Source organism: Saxophila tyrrhenica (assembly GCF_035928015.1).
Source record: "Saxophila tyrrhenica strain CCFEE 5935 chromosome Unknown scaffold_1, whole genome shotgun sequence".
NCBI classification, from domain to species: domain Eukaryota; kingdom Fungi; phylum Ascomycota; class Dothideomycetes; order Mycosphaerellales; family Extremaceae; genus Saxophila; species Saxophila tyrrhenica.
In genome coordinates, this window is record NW_027041733.1 from 1,785,419 (window position 1) to 1,801,483 (window position 16,065).

At 53.5% G+C, this 16,065-nt stretch overlaps 7 protein-coding genes across 7 annotated transcripts; 3 read left to right on the top strand and 4 right to left on the bottom strand.

Moving 5' to 3' along the window:
* Positions 1-539: 539 nt before the first annotated feature.
* On the bottom strand, positions 540-1,236 carry LTR77_000782 (uncharacterized protein; the record flags this gene model as incomplete). The annotated part of the gene is made up of 2 exons (XM_064798047.1): positions 540-1,034; positions 1,060-1,236. The coding sequence occupies 2 exons, from the start codon at positions 1,234-1,236 to the stop codon at positions 540-542; spliced, it is 672 nt and encodes a 223-aa protein (XP_064664281.1).
* Positions 1,237-1,477: 241 nt separating this feature from the next.
* On the bottom strand, positions 1,478-3,931 carry LTR77_000783 (uncharacterized protein; the record flags this gene model as incomplete). The annotated part of the gene is made up of 2 exons (XM_064798048.1): positions 1,478-3,667; positions 3,905-3,931. 2 exons carry the CDS (start codon positions 3,929-3,931, stop codon positions 1,478-1,480), a joined length of 2,217 nt encoding a protein of 738 aa, XP_064664282.1.
* An 858-nt stretch (positions 3,932-4,789) lies between these two features.
* Positions 4,790-7,245, top strand: LTR77_000784 (uncharacterized protein; the record flags this gene model as incomplete). The annotated part of the gene is made up of 8 exons (XM_064798049.1): positions 4,790-5,196; positions 5,244-5,389; positions 5,474-5,678; positions 5,727-5,903; positions 6,007-6,154; positions 6,212-6,637; positions 6,688-6,909; positions 6,964-7,245. The coding sequence occupies 8 exons, from the start codon at positions 4,790-4,792 to the stop codon at positions 7,243-7,245; spliced, it is 2,013 nt and encodes a 670-aa protein (XP_064664283.1).
* A 293-nt stretch (positions 7,246-7,538) lies between these two features.
* LTR77_000785 (uncharacterized protein) lies at positions 7,539-9,219 on the top strand (the record flags this gene model as incomplete). Its single annotated transcript, XM_064798050.1, has 3 exons — positions 7,539-7,626; positions 7,719-8,238; positions 8,292-9,219. 3 exons carry the CDS (start codon positions 7,539-7,541, stop codon positions 9,217-9,219), a joined length of 1,536 nt encoding a protein of 511 aa, XP_064664284.1.
* A 63-nt stretch (positions 9,220-9,282) lies between these two features.
* Positions 9,283-10,923, bottom strand: LTR77_000786 (uncharacterized protein; the record flags this gene model as incomplete). Its single annotated transcript, XM_064798051.1, has 5 exons — positions 9,283-9,864; positions 9,914-10,134; positions 10,194-10,343; positions 10,392-10,416; positions 10,471-10,923. The coding sequence occupies 5 exons, from the start codon at positions 10,921-10,923 to the stop codon at positions 9,283-9,285; spliced, it is 1,431 nt and encodes a 476-aa protein (XP_064664285.1).
* A 597-nt stretch (positions 10,924-11,520) lies between these two features.
* LTR77_000787 (uncharacterized protein) lies at positions 11,521-13,318 on the top strand (the record flags this gene model as incomplete). The annotated part of the gene is made up of 2 exons (XM_064798052.1): positions 11,521-12,698; positions 12,760-13,318. 2 exons carry the CDS (start codon positions 11,521-11,523, stop codon positions 13,316-13,318), a joined length of 1,737 nt encoding a protein of 578 aa, XP_064664286.1.
* A 58-nt stretch (positions 13,319-13,376) lies between these two features.
* Positions 13,377-15,661, bottom strand: LTR77_000788 (uncharacterized protein; the record flags this gene model as incomplete). Its single annotated transcript, XM_064798053.1, has 3 exons — positions 13,377-13,795; positions 13,871-15,579; positions 15,630-15,661. The coding sequence occupies 3 exons, from the start codon at positions 15,659-15,661 to the stop codon at positions 13,377-13,379; spliced, it is 2,160 nt and encodes a 719-aa protein (XP_064664287.1).
* Positions 15,662-16,065: the final 404 nt, after the last annotated feature.

Below are 16,065 nucleotides of genomic sequence, written 5' to 3' on the forward strand. Positions count from 1 at the left end.
TTGGCTCCCCAAGCAGACTGTCGTGGTGGAAATGAAGAGGACCATGTAGTGAGGTAATGGCTAGGTAGCTCCGAGGCGCATCGGCAGTGAAGTCGAGTAAATGTCCGCGGCGACAGTCCTCCAAGTGAACTCGGGATGAATCCTATGCGAGCATGAATGCGAAGGTCCTTGCTACTCGGGACTTGAGACGTTTCGTAATGTCAAGACATGAAGTTCAGGTGTAGGCTAAAGTACATATATCCAGCTAGCCGGAGCTGCCTATTCCAGGCTAGCTCGCTACATCATTCACTTGAACAATGGTTCTGCTTTATTCAATCCATGAATCTCGCATAATCAATACAGTGCAATCAGCGGTGTTTGGAACTCCCGCCGCTTTCACTCGTAGTCATGCAAGCAGTCGGCAGTGCAAGCGGCCCACTAGGTCTGAGCGGGCCAGGGACCTTCTCACAGACAACGACCGCCCGCTGAAGAGAGTGATACGGCCTTCGACCGCAAACTTGTCTCGGAGAAGACTGCCAGATGTGGACGGGTGGCCCCTTTCATTGTCCCTTGCTCGCCATGGTGTCGTTCACCTCCTTCGAAAACACGCTCGGGTCCATCCACTCCTTCACCTGTTCCTGGAGCCTCCTCATTTCGTCAACGGTCTTGCCGCGAATCACACCAGGCCGCAAGATCGACTTCCCGTCCACCACTTCCTTGTAGCTGCCTCCAGTCAACTTGACAATCTCCTGCAGATGCACGTCGATATAGTCGAGCTGTAATCGAACATGTTGAACGCTCAGTGGATGCCGGCCCGCACGGACTACCATGATCCTGCCTCGAATCGATGCGTTCATCCCCGTATCCAGCACGACATCAAGGACCTCTTCAGCCGGTCGTGAGCAGTCGAAGTCCATGGACAAGATCTCGGCGCCACGATGGCGCTCGAGGTCGGTATTATCGGCGGCAGGCCATTTTGGCGATCGTGAGTGGTACTCCCAGGATCCGGGGTAGCGAGATATGTTCCCAGTTTGCAAGACGCAGCATCTCCTTGTCTACATCCTTCTCTTCCATTCTCACCTCCTTGTTGCTGTCGGGGGGTGATCTTGGGTACGCATCTGGCCAGACGAGCACGCCGCGAAAGGGCTCTTTAGCCACCGGCGGTTGTTTGGCGGCTGTGCCAGGCTTAGGTGGTGGGACAGGCACGAAGATCCAGGGGTACTGCCAGCCCTGGCGATTTGGATGAGTATTCTCCATGGATGTGCAAGCTGATGAGTTTTGGAAAGTCCTTGAAAGAGTTTTCAGAACGTAGTAGGAGCGGATAATGCATGAACCGGGTGCGTCATAGCAGGAGTAGACTTGTTTCAAGACTGAACCTCAAGGATCGTATTCAATAAGGCCTGTCTTCTGTCTCAAACTCGTGCGTCTTGAACTGCTGTACAATAGCGGCCGTAGGATGCTGGCCACTGTTCACAGTCGCCGGTCGCATTGGACACGTTCACTTCTTGGACGTCCGTCCAAGTCGTTGGAGCAGGCCCAGCCACAAGTCACTTGTGCCCCAACACTTTAGACTCCCGAGAAGTTTGCATCCCTCTTGTAGCACTCGTTCCGGTCCTCGAGGCCCGTAGAGATCACCTACGCCAGAGATATTGGCTCGCATCGTGTGACCTTTTCGTATAAACTGCTGCACAAGCTCGTCATCGGTCGGACGGTCAAGGAGAATGATGCCGCAGACTGTGTCATCGCTGCCGTCGTCCGTAGTCTCCGGCCCTTTCTCTCCAGCATCGGCAGTAATTTGCTGCTCTTGACTGCGTGGTGCCGTCTGTTGTCCACTAGTCTGCTTGGAGGAGAAGGTGCCAAAAGCCCAGAGCATGAGTGTCGCCAGCGCGACAGCAGTAGCTTCGTAGAAGCCGTCAGTGGAGTATCGCCTGATGTGCCAGAACACTGTCCCAGCATGAATAGCTGCCAAGCGTGCTTTGTACTGCCCTTGCACAGCCCAGCGCTGTATGAATTCTTTATCCTTGGAGACGGCGGTGACATCACTGCGGTTCGCCACAGCTTCGGCAAATCGCACGATAGAGTCAATTGGCGATAGCAACACAACTCTCGAGAGGTGAAGGAATCCAACAGTCGGATGTTCTAGGCCTTGCGCTTGACCAATCGTAGCGTTGGCCTGCCAGTGCAGAACATCCATGCAGTCGCAGACCGAATTCTGCCAGCGATTGTAGGTCGTGATGCCGGGAGTCCAGACAGGGCTCGTAGGGAGGACTTCAGAGCTGGTTTGCTTTTTAGCTGTTGGCTCCCATTGAGATAAAGGGTTGCTGAAGTATCTTGATACGTCCCACGTTCGGTGGAACAGCCCATGGATCATGATGATCCGCGCAAATTCGCCTCGGTCTCGAGGGATGCGCTTCTCAATGTACAGTTCTTGGAGAGCTTGGCCCAACGTTGGCGCGGGCGAATGTTGTCGGACTGCCGCCTGCCAGTCTGCACAAGTCGTAGCGTTCCACGGCTTCTCGTGGCTGGGTAGTGTCAGCTCGCATTCGGTCAGCTGAATCAGAGGCCGACGTTGGAAGTGATAAGCTGCCATGCTGAGTATTAGGAACAGCGAGAACGACACTCTCCTTATTGCCTCACGCTGGGACCATTCGAGCCAACCAGTCTCGCTCTCATCTGACACAGGTCCCGCCTTTTGTTTTAACGAGTCCGCAACCTCGTCGAATGATGATCTCAGAATATGCTGCATCTCTAGTCCGGCCTTGTGAAGGCGAGTGTCCCCAGAGTACGTGAGGCCAATGTAGTTGAGCAAACGGCTCTGCGAAAGCTGGAATACGTCCATTGGTGACCAATCTTGAACTTCCTTTTGATAGAATAGACACCTTCTGCAGAACTCGTGCAAGGAGTTGGCCAGTGTTGAAGTTCCGTCTGCTTCAAGATATTGGGCTCCGACCGAAGTCATCGCAAGGATTAGGATCCAATTTGTCGTTTCAGGGTTGAAGCTTGCAACGTGTACAAATGGCAGGGTCGGTTGGAACGATACAAAGTAAAGTCCAAGTAAGTGCTCGAATAGCTCTTTCGTTGGTGGATCTGATGCTTCGAAAGCCGGCCATGGGCTTAGACTGGTAAGGCAGACGCTCCGCCAAGCCTTAAGAATCTGCTCATATGTGCGAGAAGATATTGCAACTCGGTGCTTGTTTTCGAATGAGTCACTCGAAGGGCTTTGCAGGGAGAACGTAGCCTGTGACTGCTGTTGATTTGTCCTAGCTGGCAGTCTGGATGACAGTCGTCTACGTTTGGTCCTTGGAAGTCTCGCTGGTTCTCCATCGACATAGTATTCGCCCTGACGGACTTCGGACTCTTCTTGCGCAGCACAGACATCTGCTGCGCTTTCAGAATGGCCCGATTGTCCCGAAACAGTAGATGCGACAGCTACAGGTGATATTGCGCTGTGTTGCATGTGATTGCTTACAGGCTCGTTAGGCGCTTGTCCAGAGAGGCCAGGGTTCCAGTTATGCGGTGAAATGCCATAGAAGTCGAATTGTGGAGACACACCCTGAAAGTCAAGGTCCACGACGTTGTCTAGCCAGTTGGAGGCCGAAAGTATACCTGGGTCCCAAAATTCGCCATCGTAGCTTAGTGGTCCAGATGGAAATGGGGTCGGTAAATTCGCCTGCACATAAGTAGGCCCCTGAAGCGAGACAACGGTTAGCAGGTGTCTCCAAAATTCGATCAACAGTACTGTGTTACAGGGCGCCGCATGGTGAAAAATTGCTGTCTGGGAGAACTCATCCGTCAGGTAATATCCAGAACGGCACGTCTGAATGCGCTTCCCCGAGAATGAAGTAATTGCCATGCTACCATATGGATTCCCGTGCTGCAGTAATATCACTTGTATTGATGAGGTAGATACTTGTCAAGCACTTACCGTGGTTTGAGCGTTCTCGACGGGCATGCCGGCGCCCTCGTTGGGTGCCGTAGTCACATCTTGGTGGCCAGCTACCTCAGGGTACGTGCAGTGTATGCCACGCTGGCCGCAACGAAGGCACTGCGTGTCTCCGGAACAGCGTGCCTAGATCATGGAGAGGCAGGTTAGCAGTCAGCGACTTTCTCGAGAAAGAGACCGGTATGGCCTGCGCTCATAGCACGCCGCGGTGGTTGATCGTGTCTCGGAGACCTCTTGCCCCCAATCGATCCACGTACTTTAGCTACCGCACAAGCAATACAGGCTCTCGCGCCCTTAGAAAGCAGACTCGGCGAGGCTATCTGATGAGTGAGCTCGTGCCTGGCCAGCGCATCCCTGCTGTGTGGTCAGCCTATCTCACCAGGCTTGAAAAGGGGCGACAAGAACGCACTTCCGAGTGAACTCCTTCGCGCAATCGCGGCAATGATATTGCTGCTTCTTGGTGTGCACTGAGGTCTCGTGTCTCCTCAGGTGCTCGACGCGACCGAAGCTCTTGGCGCAGTACGAGCACGACAGCGATCTGGTGGGCGCCGGTGGACTTGCTGCCATCTCTCAACCAGACACCCTTGGCATGTCAAATGGAAGACGTGAGACACTGTTCCATCGGCACCGGCGGTGGGGGGGTGCATGGACCGGCCACCACAAGCGCCAGAGCGCGGCCGAGTCGCCCACGGGCTCCGGCAATAAGGACCTCCACTTCAACTGTCCTCCCGTGGGTATGGCTCTTGTAAGAGGGCTAGAAATCACTTGCGTCGCGAAAATAACACGAAGAGCGTAAGTGGTGCGCTAGGCAGTCTTTCATTTCTCTCTGATATCCATTCCTCCGCCTGTCTTTGCCACGGTGGCACTATGGCGTACCCTCAGAACTGCTTCGCGCAGACTACCATACGCGACTACTCTCTTCTGGGGCGACGCCGGCATGCAGCGGCCTCCAATACTCTGCGGTATCAGCTGGATGTGCTGAAGAAGACCGGACGATACGACGCCTTTAAGCTGCATTGGCACCCATCTTACAATGACCCTCCCACAGTATGGCCAATCCCGAACCATCTTTTCTGGGACTCGGACATTGCCAAATGGATAGAGGGTGCGGCCATGTTTTTGAAGCAACAGCCCGACCAGGAGATCGAAGAAGCGATCGTGGACTTGGTCGACATGATCAAATCAGCGCAGCAACCGGATGGGTACATCAATATCCACTTTACTGTCGTCGGACCCGGAAGGAGGTTTACGAACTTACGTGACTTCCACGAGCTGTACGTTCGTAGCTTCTCTCAATGTCAGCAACGGCTGACACGGCTAGGTACAACGCTGGCCACCTGATCGAGGCAGCACTTGCGCATGAGAATACCTTCCATGACCGCCGGCTGCTGGACCCAATGCTGAAATACGTAGACTTGCTCTGCGACACATTTGGCGGTGGCCGAAATCAGATACCAGGATATCCAGGTATATAACTCCCGAGCGGACGTGTTCAAAGAACGGCTTTCCTCTCCGTCACGAGAACGCTAACGAGCGGGTAATGTGCGGCAGGTCATCCAGAAATCGAGCTGGCGTTGTTGAGACTATACGATCATACAAAGAACACTAAACATCTCGAGCTTGCAAACTTCTTCCTCATCGAGCGTGGCAATGCACACGGCTGGTTTGGGCGCCACTACTATGATGTGGAGGCGGAAAGACGAGGAGACGATCCGAACAAGAGACCTGCTTTCTATCCGGAAAGGAGATGTCTCTGGTGAGTCTTTCCAAGAGGTATCTTCGAGGCCTGTTCTGACCTCTCCAGGTACCATCAAGCACACGAGCCAATAGCGGAACAGCAGACGGTGGAAGGCCATGCTGTGAGAGCGATGTACTTGCTGACTGCCGCAACGGACTTGAAGAGAGTCATGCCGGATTCTGTCGGTCAGAAGTTCGAGAGTGCTATATATCGCCTGTGGGACAACATGGTGAGCCGGAAGATGTAAGTCATTTGAAAGGTCGCAGCGATTCGCCGCAGCAGCGTTTTACTGGGTCTCGTCGACCGCCTGAGATACATTTGTTAATTGCTATCCGCGTACCTCTAGGTATATCACAGGCGGGATAGGCGCAATCAAGCAATGGGAAGGCTTCGGATTGGACTACTTCTTGCCTCAGGGTACCGACGAGGGCGGCTGTTACTCAGAGACATGCGCTGCAATTGGCGTCATGATGTTTGCCGAGAGGCTCCTACAAGTGAGCTTCGTGGCATTAGAAATACTCAACATCAGCTGATCACTCCATCTTCTACAGATCAAGCTGGACGGTCGCTTCGCAGACACCATGGAGCTGTGCCTGTACAACGCAGTTCTCACATCGATGTCCGACGATGGCAGACGATTCACGTACGTCAATCAGCTGGCTTCAAGCGACCAAGATCCATCGAAGCGAGAAGAGTGGTTTACTTGTGCTTGTTGTCCTCCGAACGTTCTCCGTCTCCTTGCGCAGATTGGAGGCTATCTGTGGACTCATAAAATTGATGAAGCAGAAGCGTCTGCAGAGGTCGCAGTACATCTGTACACCTCTGCAACTCTCAAGTTTGCGGTCGGCGATACTGAGGTGCAGCTGGAACAGCAGAGCAACTGGCCCTGGAATGGAGACATCAAGTTCAACTTGAAAACCACCCTGTCCAAACTTAGACTACGACTGAGGATTCCTGGTTGGGCGAAGAGCTTCCAGGTAGGTCTACCATTGGGTAATTTTGAATGATACTGACGTTAGAATTGTAGATCTCCGATGGCTGTCCTGACCTGGATGTCAATGATGGATATGTCGAGATTCCTACGGCATGGCTTGCATCGAACAAAACGTTCAGCCTGTCTATACCCCTTATTCCACGCTTGATTGCACCACACCCTTTCACCAACCAGCACACATTGTCGCTCGCCCGAGGCCCGATCGTCTACTGCGTTGAGGACATAGACAATCCGTGGGTCGAAGACCACTTCAAGGTACGACCACTCCACCCTATGCTTGAAGGCTTTTGTATACTGACGCTTTGATAGTCCACTCAAATCTCCCAGGACTGCAAGATTGAAGAGCGACCAATGCAAGAGAAAACTTCCGGCGACAGTCTTGTTGGCCTAACGATCACGGATGGAGCTTCCATCATAGGCGCAAACTCTCGGAACAATTCTCCATCAATGAGCCTCGGGTCCTGCTACAAGTCGGAACCGATACGAGAATTGCACTTTATTCCTTACTACCACCGCTCGAACAGAGGCGGAAGTGGACAGATGCGAGTGGGGCTCAGAAGAGAAGCGCCTCCGGTGGGTTGCCAAACATGAAGAGGCAGAAGAGGACGTCTTGTCTCATGCTCAAGCCTCTCCGCCTGGACCGATGAGGGTTAGGCATCCAGACTCTGAACTAGATTGAGACAAGGCTGTTCTCTCTACCCACCGGAGTACCTCTTCTACCCCAGACCTCTTCAGTCCCCGCACACCGAGTCCCATGCTGTTACTTGTTATAACAATGCAGAGGACTGCCACTTCGCAAGGTCATGCGCTCCGCATCGATTCAGCGAATATCTCCTCCAACATTCTCTTGCATTGGTTGAAGTTTGGCTCAACATACAACAACCATGGGCCTCATCGAGAAGTTCCTGCCGCGCGAGGACCGCACTGCGGCCTTGATGCTCTATGGAATGGTCTGGGCTTTGTGTTTCAATGGTTAGTGGGCCAAGTCTGCTGTGACATCTAATCACGGACTGCTGGTGTCCTAACGAGCAGTCGATCAACGTTGAAGCTGACTGTCCAACCAGGCTACGACGCCGGCATCATGACCGTCATCCTCGCAGACAAACAATTCACTGAATACTACAACATGACACCCAACCGTCAGGGCATCGTTTCGACAGCGCCCTGGGCGACAACCGGTCTGGCCCAGCTCCTCCTCGGCGGAACGTTAGCTAGCATGGTCGGACGACTGTGGGCTCTCCGAATCAGCATCGTCTTCATGTGCCTAGGCGTCATGGTACAAGTTGTGCCCAATACATTCGGCGTTCTCATCCTTGGGCGATTGATGACTGGCTTGGGCTTTGGATGCAACTACATCGCGACAAACCTCTACGTCAGCGAATGTTCACCAAGAGCATTGCGTGGGTCATTCGTTGGGACCGTCTCGCAGTTCGGGTATCAACTGGGAACATTGATTGCTTTCTGGGCTGGATACGGGATGTCGTTCCATTCGTCGCCATACAACATTGCATGGCGAGTGTCGAATGTGATACAGATCCCTATTGGGCTGTTCTTCGTGGCGCTTTCGTTCTTCTATCCCGAGAGGTAAGCGTCTCCAACAGTGGAACATCCCACGTCGCTCGCTGACGACTTGAAAGCCCACGGTGGTTACTCGAGAAGCATCCCGACGAGCCTGAACGCGCATTGAAAACGCTGGCTCGCATTCGTTCGGGCCAGCCGACAGAAGACCGCATTCAGATCGAATTTCACGAAATGGTCGCCTCCTATGAATACCGCAAGCGTTACGAGCCTGGCTACCTCGGACTGTTCAAGAGTAAGGCAATGCTGAAACGCCTCTGTTATGGCTTCTACGCCATGAGCCTTCAGCAGTTCGGTGGCATCGCTGCGGTGACAATGTACGCCACTTTGATCTACCAATCTCTGGGATGGGATAAAGGACACCAGGCGCTGGCCATAAATGGCATTCAGTCGGTCTTGCAGCTCTTCATTGTCCTGGTGAACACTTTCACCGTCGACAAGTATGGACGTAAGCAGCTGTTGATCTGGGGATTCGCCGTTCAATCGACAGCGCTTTTGATCTTGTCCAGCCTGACGACCGCTTTCCCATCCAATGGAAACAGAGGCGCAGCTATCGTGGAGATCGCGATGCTCTTCATCGTTGGTCTGACGTACTGCTGGTCCAACGGCCCAGTGCCGCCAGCCATCGCATCAGAGATCTTTCCGTCCCATGTGCGAGACAAGGCATTCGGCATCTCGTTGCTCGGACAAACTATATGCCTTATCGCCCTTACGCAGCCTTGGCCGCGTTTTAACAACGAAGTTGGCGGGTTGTCGTACTGGCTTCTGTTCTCGTTGAACGTCGTTGCTCTGGTTTCGGTGATTTTCATACTGCCAGAGACTAAGGGCATATCTTTGGAGCGGATTGACAAGATTTTCGGCCAGGTCGATGCGGTGGAGGCTGGGGAGCAGCAGGAGGCTAAAGAGATTGCTCAAGAGGAGAACGCGGCGCTGGGTAAGACCGCGAAGGTTGAGGCGAGTGAGGAGATAGAGGTTGGGGGACGATGAACTCCCGTGAGCAATGTATGCAGTTTCTTTCTCGAAGTACATGGATCCGCCGGGTATTAGCACTCAGTATTTGTACAGCCGACCACCTCCGCTCGCTCTGACTTTCTTGTTCAAACTTCGATAGTAAAGGTTCAAGCAAACGCATCCCACCGCAACGAAGAACAGCAGCCCGCAATTGACCCAGTGACCGGTTGGATAGCCAATTTCGGCTTCGCCAGCCTTGTAGATCCAAACACCAGTGATCTGTCCTGGTGCGCCAAAGCTAATGTTCAAAGCAATCACCAGACCAATCGATGCCGTGGAGAAGACGTTCGAGCTCAGCCATCCGAGAAGAGGTGGGATGCAGCTGAAGGCTCCTGATGCCGCAACGATCAAGCAGCCGTAGCGGTGGAGGTAGGCGTCTGGGGGCAGTACAGCTGAGACTAGGAAGCCTAGAGCGCCGATGGCTGCCATTACAGCTGAATGTAGACCACGGGCGTTGAAGTGATCGGCTGACCAGCTGGTGAGGACCTGGACAACGTAGGCCACTGCGTAAGGAGGAACGGTCATGAGATTGGCTCGAAGACCGTCGTATCCGAGGCCACATGTGATGGTCGGTGTAAAGAGTGAGAGGGAGGAGAAGGGGGTTGAGATTCCGAAGTAGACCTGCCGACATTTAGCACAGCCATTGAACACCGAAGCGCTTACAACTTACGGCGTAATGGACGTAAAGCCGCCAGTCAGTCAGCGTCGCCCGAGCCTCCTCCCAAGTCAAATGAGGGCTATGTCCATGGGAACCTTCAACCTTCAGCCGCTCTACTGCAAGCGATCGTTCGTCTTCGTTCAGCCAACTTGCTGTCTCGGGATAGTCTGGGAGGAAGAACCAGACGAGAACCGCGGAGAGGAGAGAAGGTAGGCCTTCCAGTATGAACAGCCCTGGTTCCGATGCAAGTCAGTTATTGCCAAAACTGTTTGGATTGACTCATTTCACCTACACCTCCATGCACTCAGTCCGGAAACGTTATTCATGTGGCCGACACCATATGCAATCGCCCCACCGAAAGCTCCAGCTAACGTTGCAGATGCTAGGATGAACGCAACGCGGATGGATCTCTCCTCGGTCCGATACCAGAATGTGAGGTAATCTGTCTGTTGTAAGCAGGTGTTATTTCGCTTGTTTATGGAGAACATACAAACAAGACCCGGAAAGAGGCCAGCCTAGAAGGAGAATTAGCTGAGTGGCATTCATGTATGACAAGCGAATTCACTCACTTCAAACACACCCAACAGAAAGCGGAGCGCAGTCACAGTAGCAAAGTCATGCGAGCCGCCCAAGCCCATTGTGATAGCACCCCAGACCAGCATGAGAAAGGCAATCCATCTGCTCGGGCTGAGTCGTTTGAGCATGTAATTCGAAGGGACCTCGAAGAGACCGTAAGCGACCAGGAACAGCATCAAAGCGATGACATATTGCGTGTTGGTCATGTTGGTCTCGTCCAACAGGTCGTCGCCAGTGTCTTCGTTGAGAACTTTCGCATTGCCTATGTTGCTCCGGTCTAAGAAGCATAAGAGATAAATCCCAGCGCTCAAGGGAACGATACGAAGGTCTTGCTTCAGCACAAGTTTCTTGCTTTGCGATGAAGGGGCATGGTCGTCGCCGTAGGACTCCTTTCCGCTCTCGAGGGTTTGTGGGTCGATGTCTTCGCCATTACTTGGGTTTCCCATCCTCTCGCAGGGGTGGATATGTAATCGCCTAGCAGGATAGAAGTGCAGAGATGGAAATGAAGGAGAAGGCGGGACGTTCACTTATGAAAGAGACTATGAGAGTGTGGACGGCCAGGAGCCGACCCAAGTATATACTCGCGTGTTGAGGGTCTCCATCACCGGCCCCATTCCATTTCCACGTGCGAGTCTCACGGGGTTTCCTCTCTAGAGTGTTGGGCAGGATCTACCCGTTGCACCGGCAGAACAAGCGTGCTTGGCTGTACAATTGGCTTTGGCGGCCAAGTCTTCAGTGGAGCTTCAAATCGGCCTCCGGGGCCGATGACCGTAAGGCGCCGACACCATCTCGGACCCAGCGACCTCTCCCCACGGAAAAGAGCATGCGTCGTTGGAGGTGGGCTTTGCTGTGACATCCGACTGTCAATCAGAAACACCCTGCATCTCCAAAGCTGCAAGGATGAACGACATCAACGGGACACACCGCAACCGCAGTGTTCGGATAGGAAATGTCTCTGGCGCAACCGGCACGTATTACATACTTGTGTTCCAGGACTGTAGCTTATGCGTGATGCAGGAGATGCACCTCACGCCCTTGCTCGCATGGTCCGAGAGGGTGATGTCGATGTCATTACCGGCGACTGGTTGTCCGAAATGAACATTGCCTGGAACTCAATCACAAAGTCTGAGGATCCTGACCTCGGGTATGAGATTGGTTTCTACACTCAGCTGTGCGAGTGTATCGACGAGATCGTAGAGAAGGGGATGAAGGTCGTGACCAACGCTGGAGCATTGAACTCACCCGCCTTGACCGCAAAGATAGAGAATTTGTGCAGGCAACGAGGGCACGACGATGTGGTTGTTGCTACCGTTGTTGGTGATGATGTGTCGTCGCTGATAACCTCTGAGGGTAAAGGCGGGCTGAAGTTTCAGCATCTGGACCACGCGGAACAGTTGCTGGATGATTGGAATCCGGATCTAACACCATCGTGCGCTGCTGCATACATCGGGGCGTTCGGTGTCGTTGAAGCTCTCACATATGGTGCTCAGATTGTTGTATGCGGTAGAGTCACAGATGCATCACCTGTCATCGGAGCCGCTGCTTGGTGGCACGGCTGGTCTCAGGATGATTATGACGCTCTTGCCGGAGCTTTGATAGCAGGGCATCTCATTGAATGCGGACCCTACGCATGCGGCGCCAACTTCTCCGGGTTCAAAGAGTTCCTGCCGCAGCTGGTCGACCTTGCGTTTCCAATAGCTGAGATTGCTGCCGATGGGAGTTGTTGCATCACAAAGCCGGAGACGATGAACGGCATTGTCAACAAGTTCAACATCACCGCGCAGCTGTTGTACGAGCTTCAGGGTGAGATGTACCTCAATCCAGATGTCGTGGCGGATATTAGGACCGTCCATATTGAGGAGTCTGGAACACCAGACCAAGTGTCTGTCTTCGGTGTCAAAGGCTATCCACCACCAGCGACGACGAAAGTGATGGTCGCAGCAGATGGCGGATATCAGGCGGAAACCACATACTACATTAACGGCCTTGATGTTGATGCCAAGGTGGAGATGATGAAGAATCAGCTCAATCGTCTCCTTGGCGAAAGCAAATTCTGCAAGTTCTCCGCAGAGTTGTATGGGAAGCAGGTCGAGAACCCTTCATCGCAGCAGCAGGGGACTGTTATGCTGCGAGTGTTCGCTCAGGCGAGACGAAAGGAAGACATCAGCGCCGAGCGGTTCCGGATCCCGATCTATTCGTTGCGGATGCAGTCATACCCAGGGTGAGTGAGACCGCCTTCAAAGGCAGTGAGAGCTAAGTCAACTGATTGTCCCAACTCCTAGGTACCATATGAACCTGGACTTTCGAACCATGGACCCGAAACGATTTATGGAGATATTTCCATGCCTGATGCGCCAGGATGCAATCCAGCATCAGGTACTCGTTGGTGGAGAGACAATAGATATACCGCCTCCCGCCAAAACAGCAACATATGATGTCATCCGGCCGTCTTATGAGACAGAGTCTCCCGTGCGTTTGAGTTCATTCGGAGAGACCGTACAGAAGCCTCTCGGTTCGATCGTCCATGCAAGAAGCGGCGACAAGGTTGACAACAGCAACGTCGGATTCTTCGTCAGACATGAAGATGAGTACCCGTGGCTGCAATCGTTGATGACTGTCGACAAGTTCAAGCAACTTCTCGGTGATGATTACGCTGAACAGCGAGTGGAGAGAGTCGAATTTCCGCTGCTCAATGCCGTCCACTTCCGCACCTTGGACTTCCTGGGAGGCGGTATCGCGAGTTCATCAAGAGTTGACGGCCTGGGCAAAGGCGTGGCGGAATACTTGCGGAGCAAACACGTGGACGTACCAGTCAGGTTCCTGGAGCGCGGTTCAATATAATGGAATTGTGGAAGGCCGTGATGATAGACAGTACATTTTCCATTTCGAGACGGAGCAATCACCCAAACATGTGATTGCCGTATGCGTTTGCGTCGTAAGGACCACCGAGGTACGCCATCCAGTCCTGGGAGAGGTGCATTACGGGATCTTCGAGCTGCTGGTGATTGTAAAGCTGCTGCAGATCATCGAAGCAATGGAGAAACTCGTTGTCGACGGCGAGTGGAGATGGATGAAGAGTGTCTGGGTAGTCTGGCACAGGGTAAGGAGCGGGATTCCACAATTGCAGTTGCTCGGATTGTGTGTTGTTCGCGGCCAGTCCGGTGTTATTTTGGTGAGCATGATGAAGGTGAGATTGTTGAACTGGTGTTGTGTGAGCGACGGCCGCAGGAGATGTCTGCAACTTTATGGCATCCGCTAAGACAGCATCGCTGAGCCGATCGAACACTTCATGGCAATGCCGAAGGACACTCCATCGCTCTAAATTATTATCAGCATGAGATCACTACAGCTAGGTATCTGTGAAGACAGTCTAGAGGAGAGAATTGTGCTCACCTGCTACTGCGACCAGCACATTCGAGCAAGCTCGTGTAACGTTAATGATCTCAATGGTACTCGGGTCTTGGGCCAGCAAGCAAGTCTTCGAAGTTGTCGGTTGCCGTGCCTCGCGCATGTGACGCGAGACTGCATAGATGTAGCTCAGCCCAGCCATGAAAATGGACTGGAGAGTCACCCAGCTGTAGTTGATCTGCCGCGACTTGTGCAGAGCCGAGTAAGTATTCACAGCGTGGGTCGCAGAGTCGAAGATCTTCTGGAGCATGGGCTGATCATGTGTGATGTCGGCGAGTAACGGAGACGGGCGCCAGATCATCAGCGCAGCATTAGCGTAGAGAACTTCGTACCAAACTTTCGACAGGTAGCACGATTGCTGGCGAGAGGCCGTGTCGGTAGAGTCGGACAGCCCTAGATCTTTCGAGCCGTCGTTCCATTTCTCCAGTTCAGCAGCAAATTTGTCTCGAACGTTCATCGCGTCAGCCACTGTCATTTCTGGTGCCCTCTTTCGGTGCAATGTTGACAACAGTCTCCCACAGAGCAGGCGATACGTAATGACATGGTTGAAAATCCTGATGCGGCTCACGCCAGCTATTTTTGCTGCCAGCGGCCTTGTGATCACGGTATCGTAACTAGAAGACGGCAGCAAAGCGTCAACATCCTCATCACGAATGGCAAGCGGTCTTCCAAGTATCTGGCTACAGATCCGGTCCATTGCAATGACTGACCAGAAACACCGCCTTGCAGTTTCCTGTTTGCGGTAGACCTCTAATTGATGCGGCTCCAGATCTGTAGATGGTTGCATCGTATAAGTGCTTTCACGATGTAGGCCCAGCTCGAGGCAAGATCTAGAAGCGATACCGACCAAATGCCACATACTTGCTGAATTGTCCTTTACGCTGCTTCCGGTTCGAAACTGGCACAAGAGCAGAATGGCCTGGAGACTCTGAATTCCACCAGAAGCCATGACTGGGTTGAGCTCTTTCATCGCACAAGCATGATGCATCTCGGCGCCAGGTAGCATTTGCCAGTCATGCTTGAAGCACTGTGTTGTCGAGATGGCCAGGATCATGTGAAACACAAAGACTTCGAAGGCTGAGGCTGCCGATGCATAGTACGTGGGATCAGCGTAGAGTTTCTCTGTAGTCTCCAAAAGAAACGAAGGAGCCAGGAACGGGTAAATGAGAGCATCGTGGTCCAGATAGGCTGAGAATAGTCGGTTTACAAGACTTCGAGAAGGCAAGTCCTCCAGCTTCCTTAACGATGCTGTGCCTGCTGCTGCTGTCACATCTTCGAGAGGGCCGTGGGGTGGAGGAGATGCTTGTCGGGACTGCGGTACGTTGACACTATTACGAACCAAAGAGGCAAAGAGCACGCCGCTCGTTGAGCCCAGGTATGGCTGCCTCTCGCCTGCTGCGTTGATGGAGAGGTACGATACCTCGCTCACAGGGTCCACACTCCTGGCTGTCGACGGACCGTCGGCGGTAGGTTCATGCCCGTCGGCGGCGGATCCGCGGTGGCTCACCTTCGTTCGTTGAAGCTCGTCGGTCAGCTCGTGGTTGCGGGCTTCTGCTTGCCGGATCTTCCGCTCCAGACGCTCGACGTGGTCAGCGGTATAGCGCCGCTCCTTAGTCCGGTCGCTGTAGGTGCAAGGCACGCCACCACGAGAGCAAGTCGAGCACGGCTGCTTCTTGTCGCACCGCCCCTTCCGCCTACGACCTGTCAACTTCTGGTACCTGGCTGGTGTTCGATCCGGACATACCGGTAGCATCGGTCACAGTTGGACACCTGCATTCTTTTGACCGTCTTGGTCAGCGCCACAGCATTGTAGTCCTACGACGACTAAATGGCCTTTGCGCTGCAGGGTTCTCCAGTGCCCCACGAACACAAAGTATGGAGTCTCCAGTGGCGTGTGATCCGGGTTGCCGCGGTGTGTGAGGCAGAAGTCGGATCCTTCGGTCGTCGGGGCCGATGACCGCCTGCCCAAACCTCATCCTCCACCATCTCCACCGCATTTATTTGGCCATCATGACTCGAGATGACCTGCCATCGGCACTCAATCGCGGAGGGGACGGTTGCGAGGCGGAGGCATCGAACCATGTGTACTCCAGCTGGGGGCTCCAGTCCGCCTTCCTGTTCGGTCTTGATCATGAGCATGTGTGCCTTGTCCGGGCAGTCTCCTCATCGGCATAAGAACA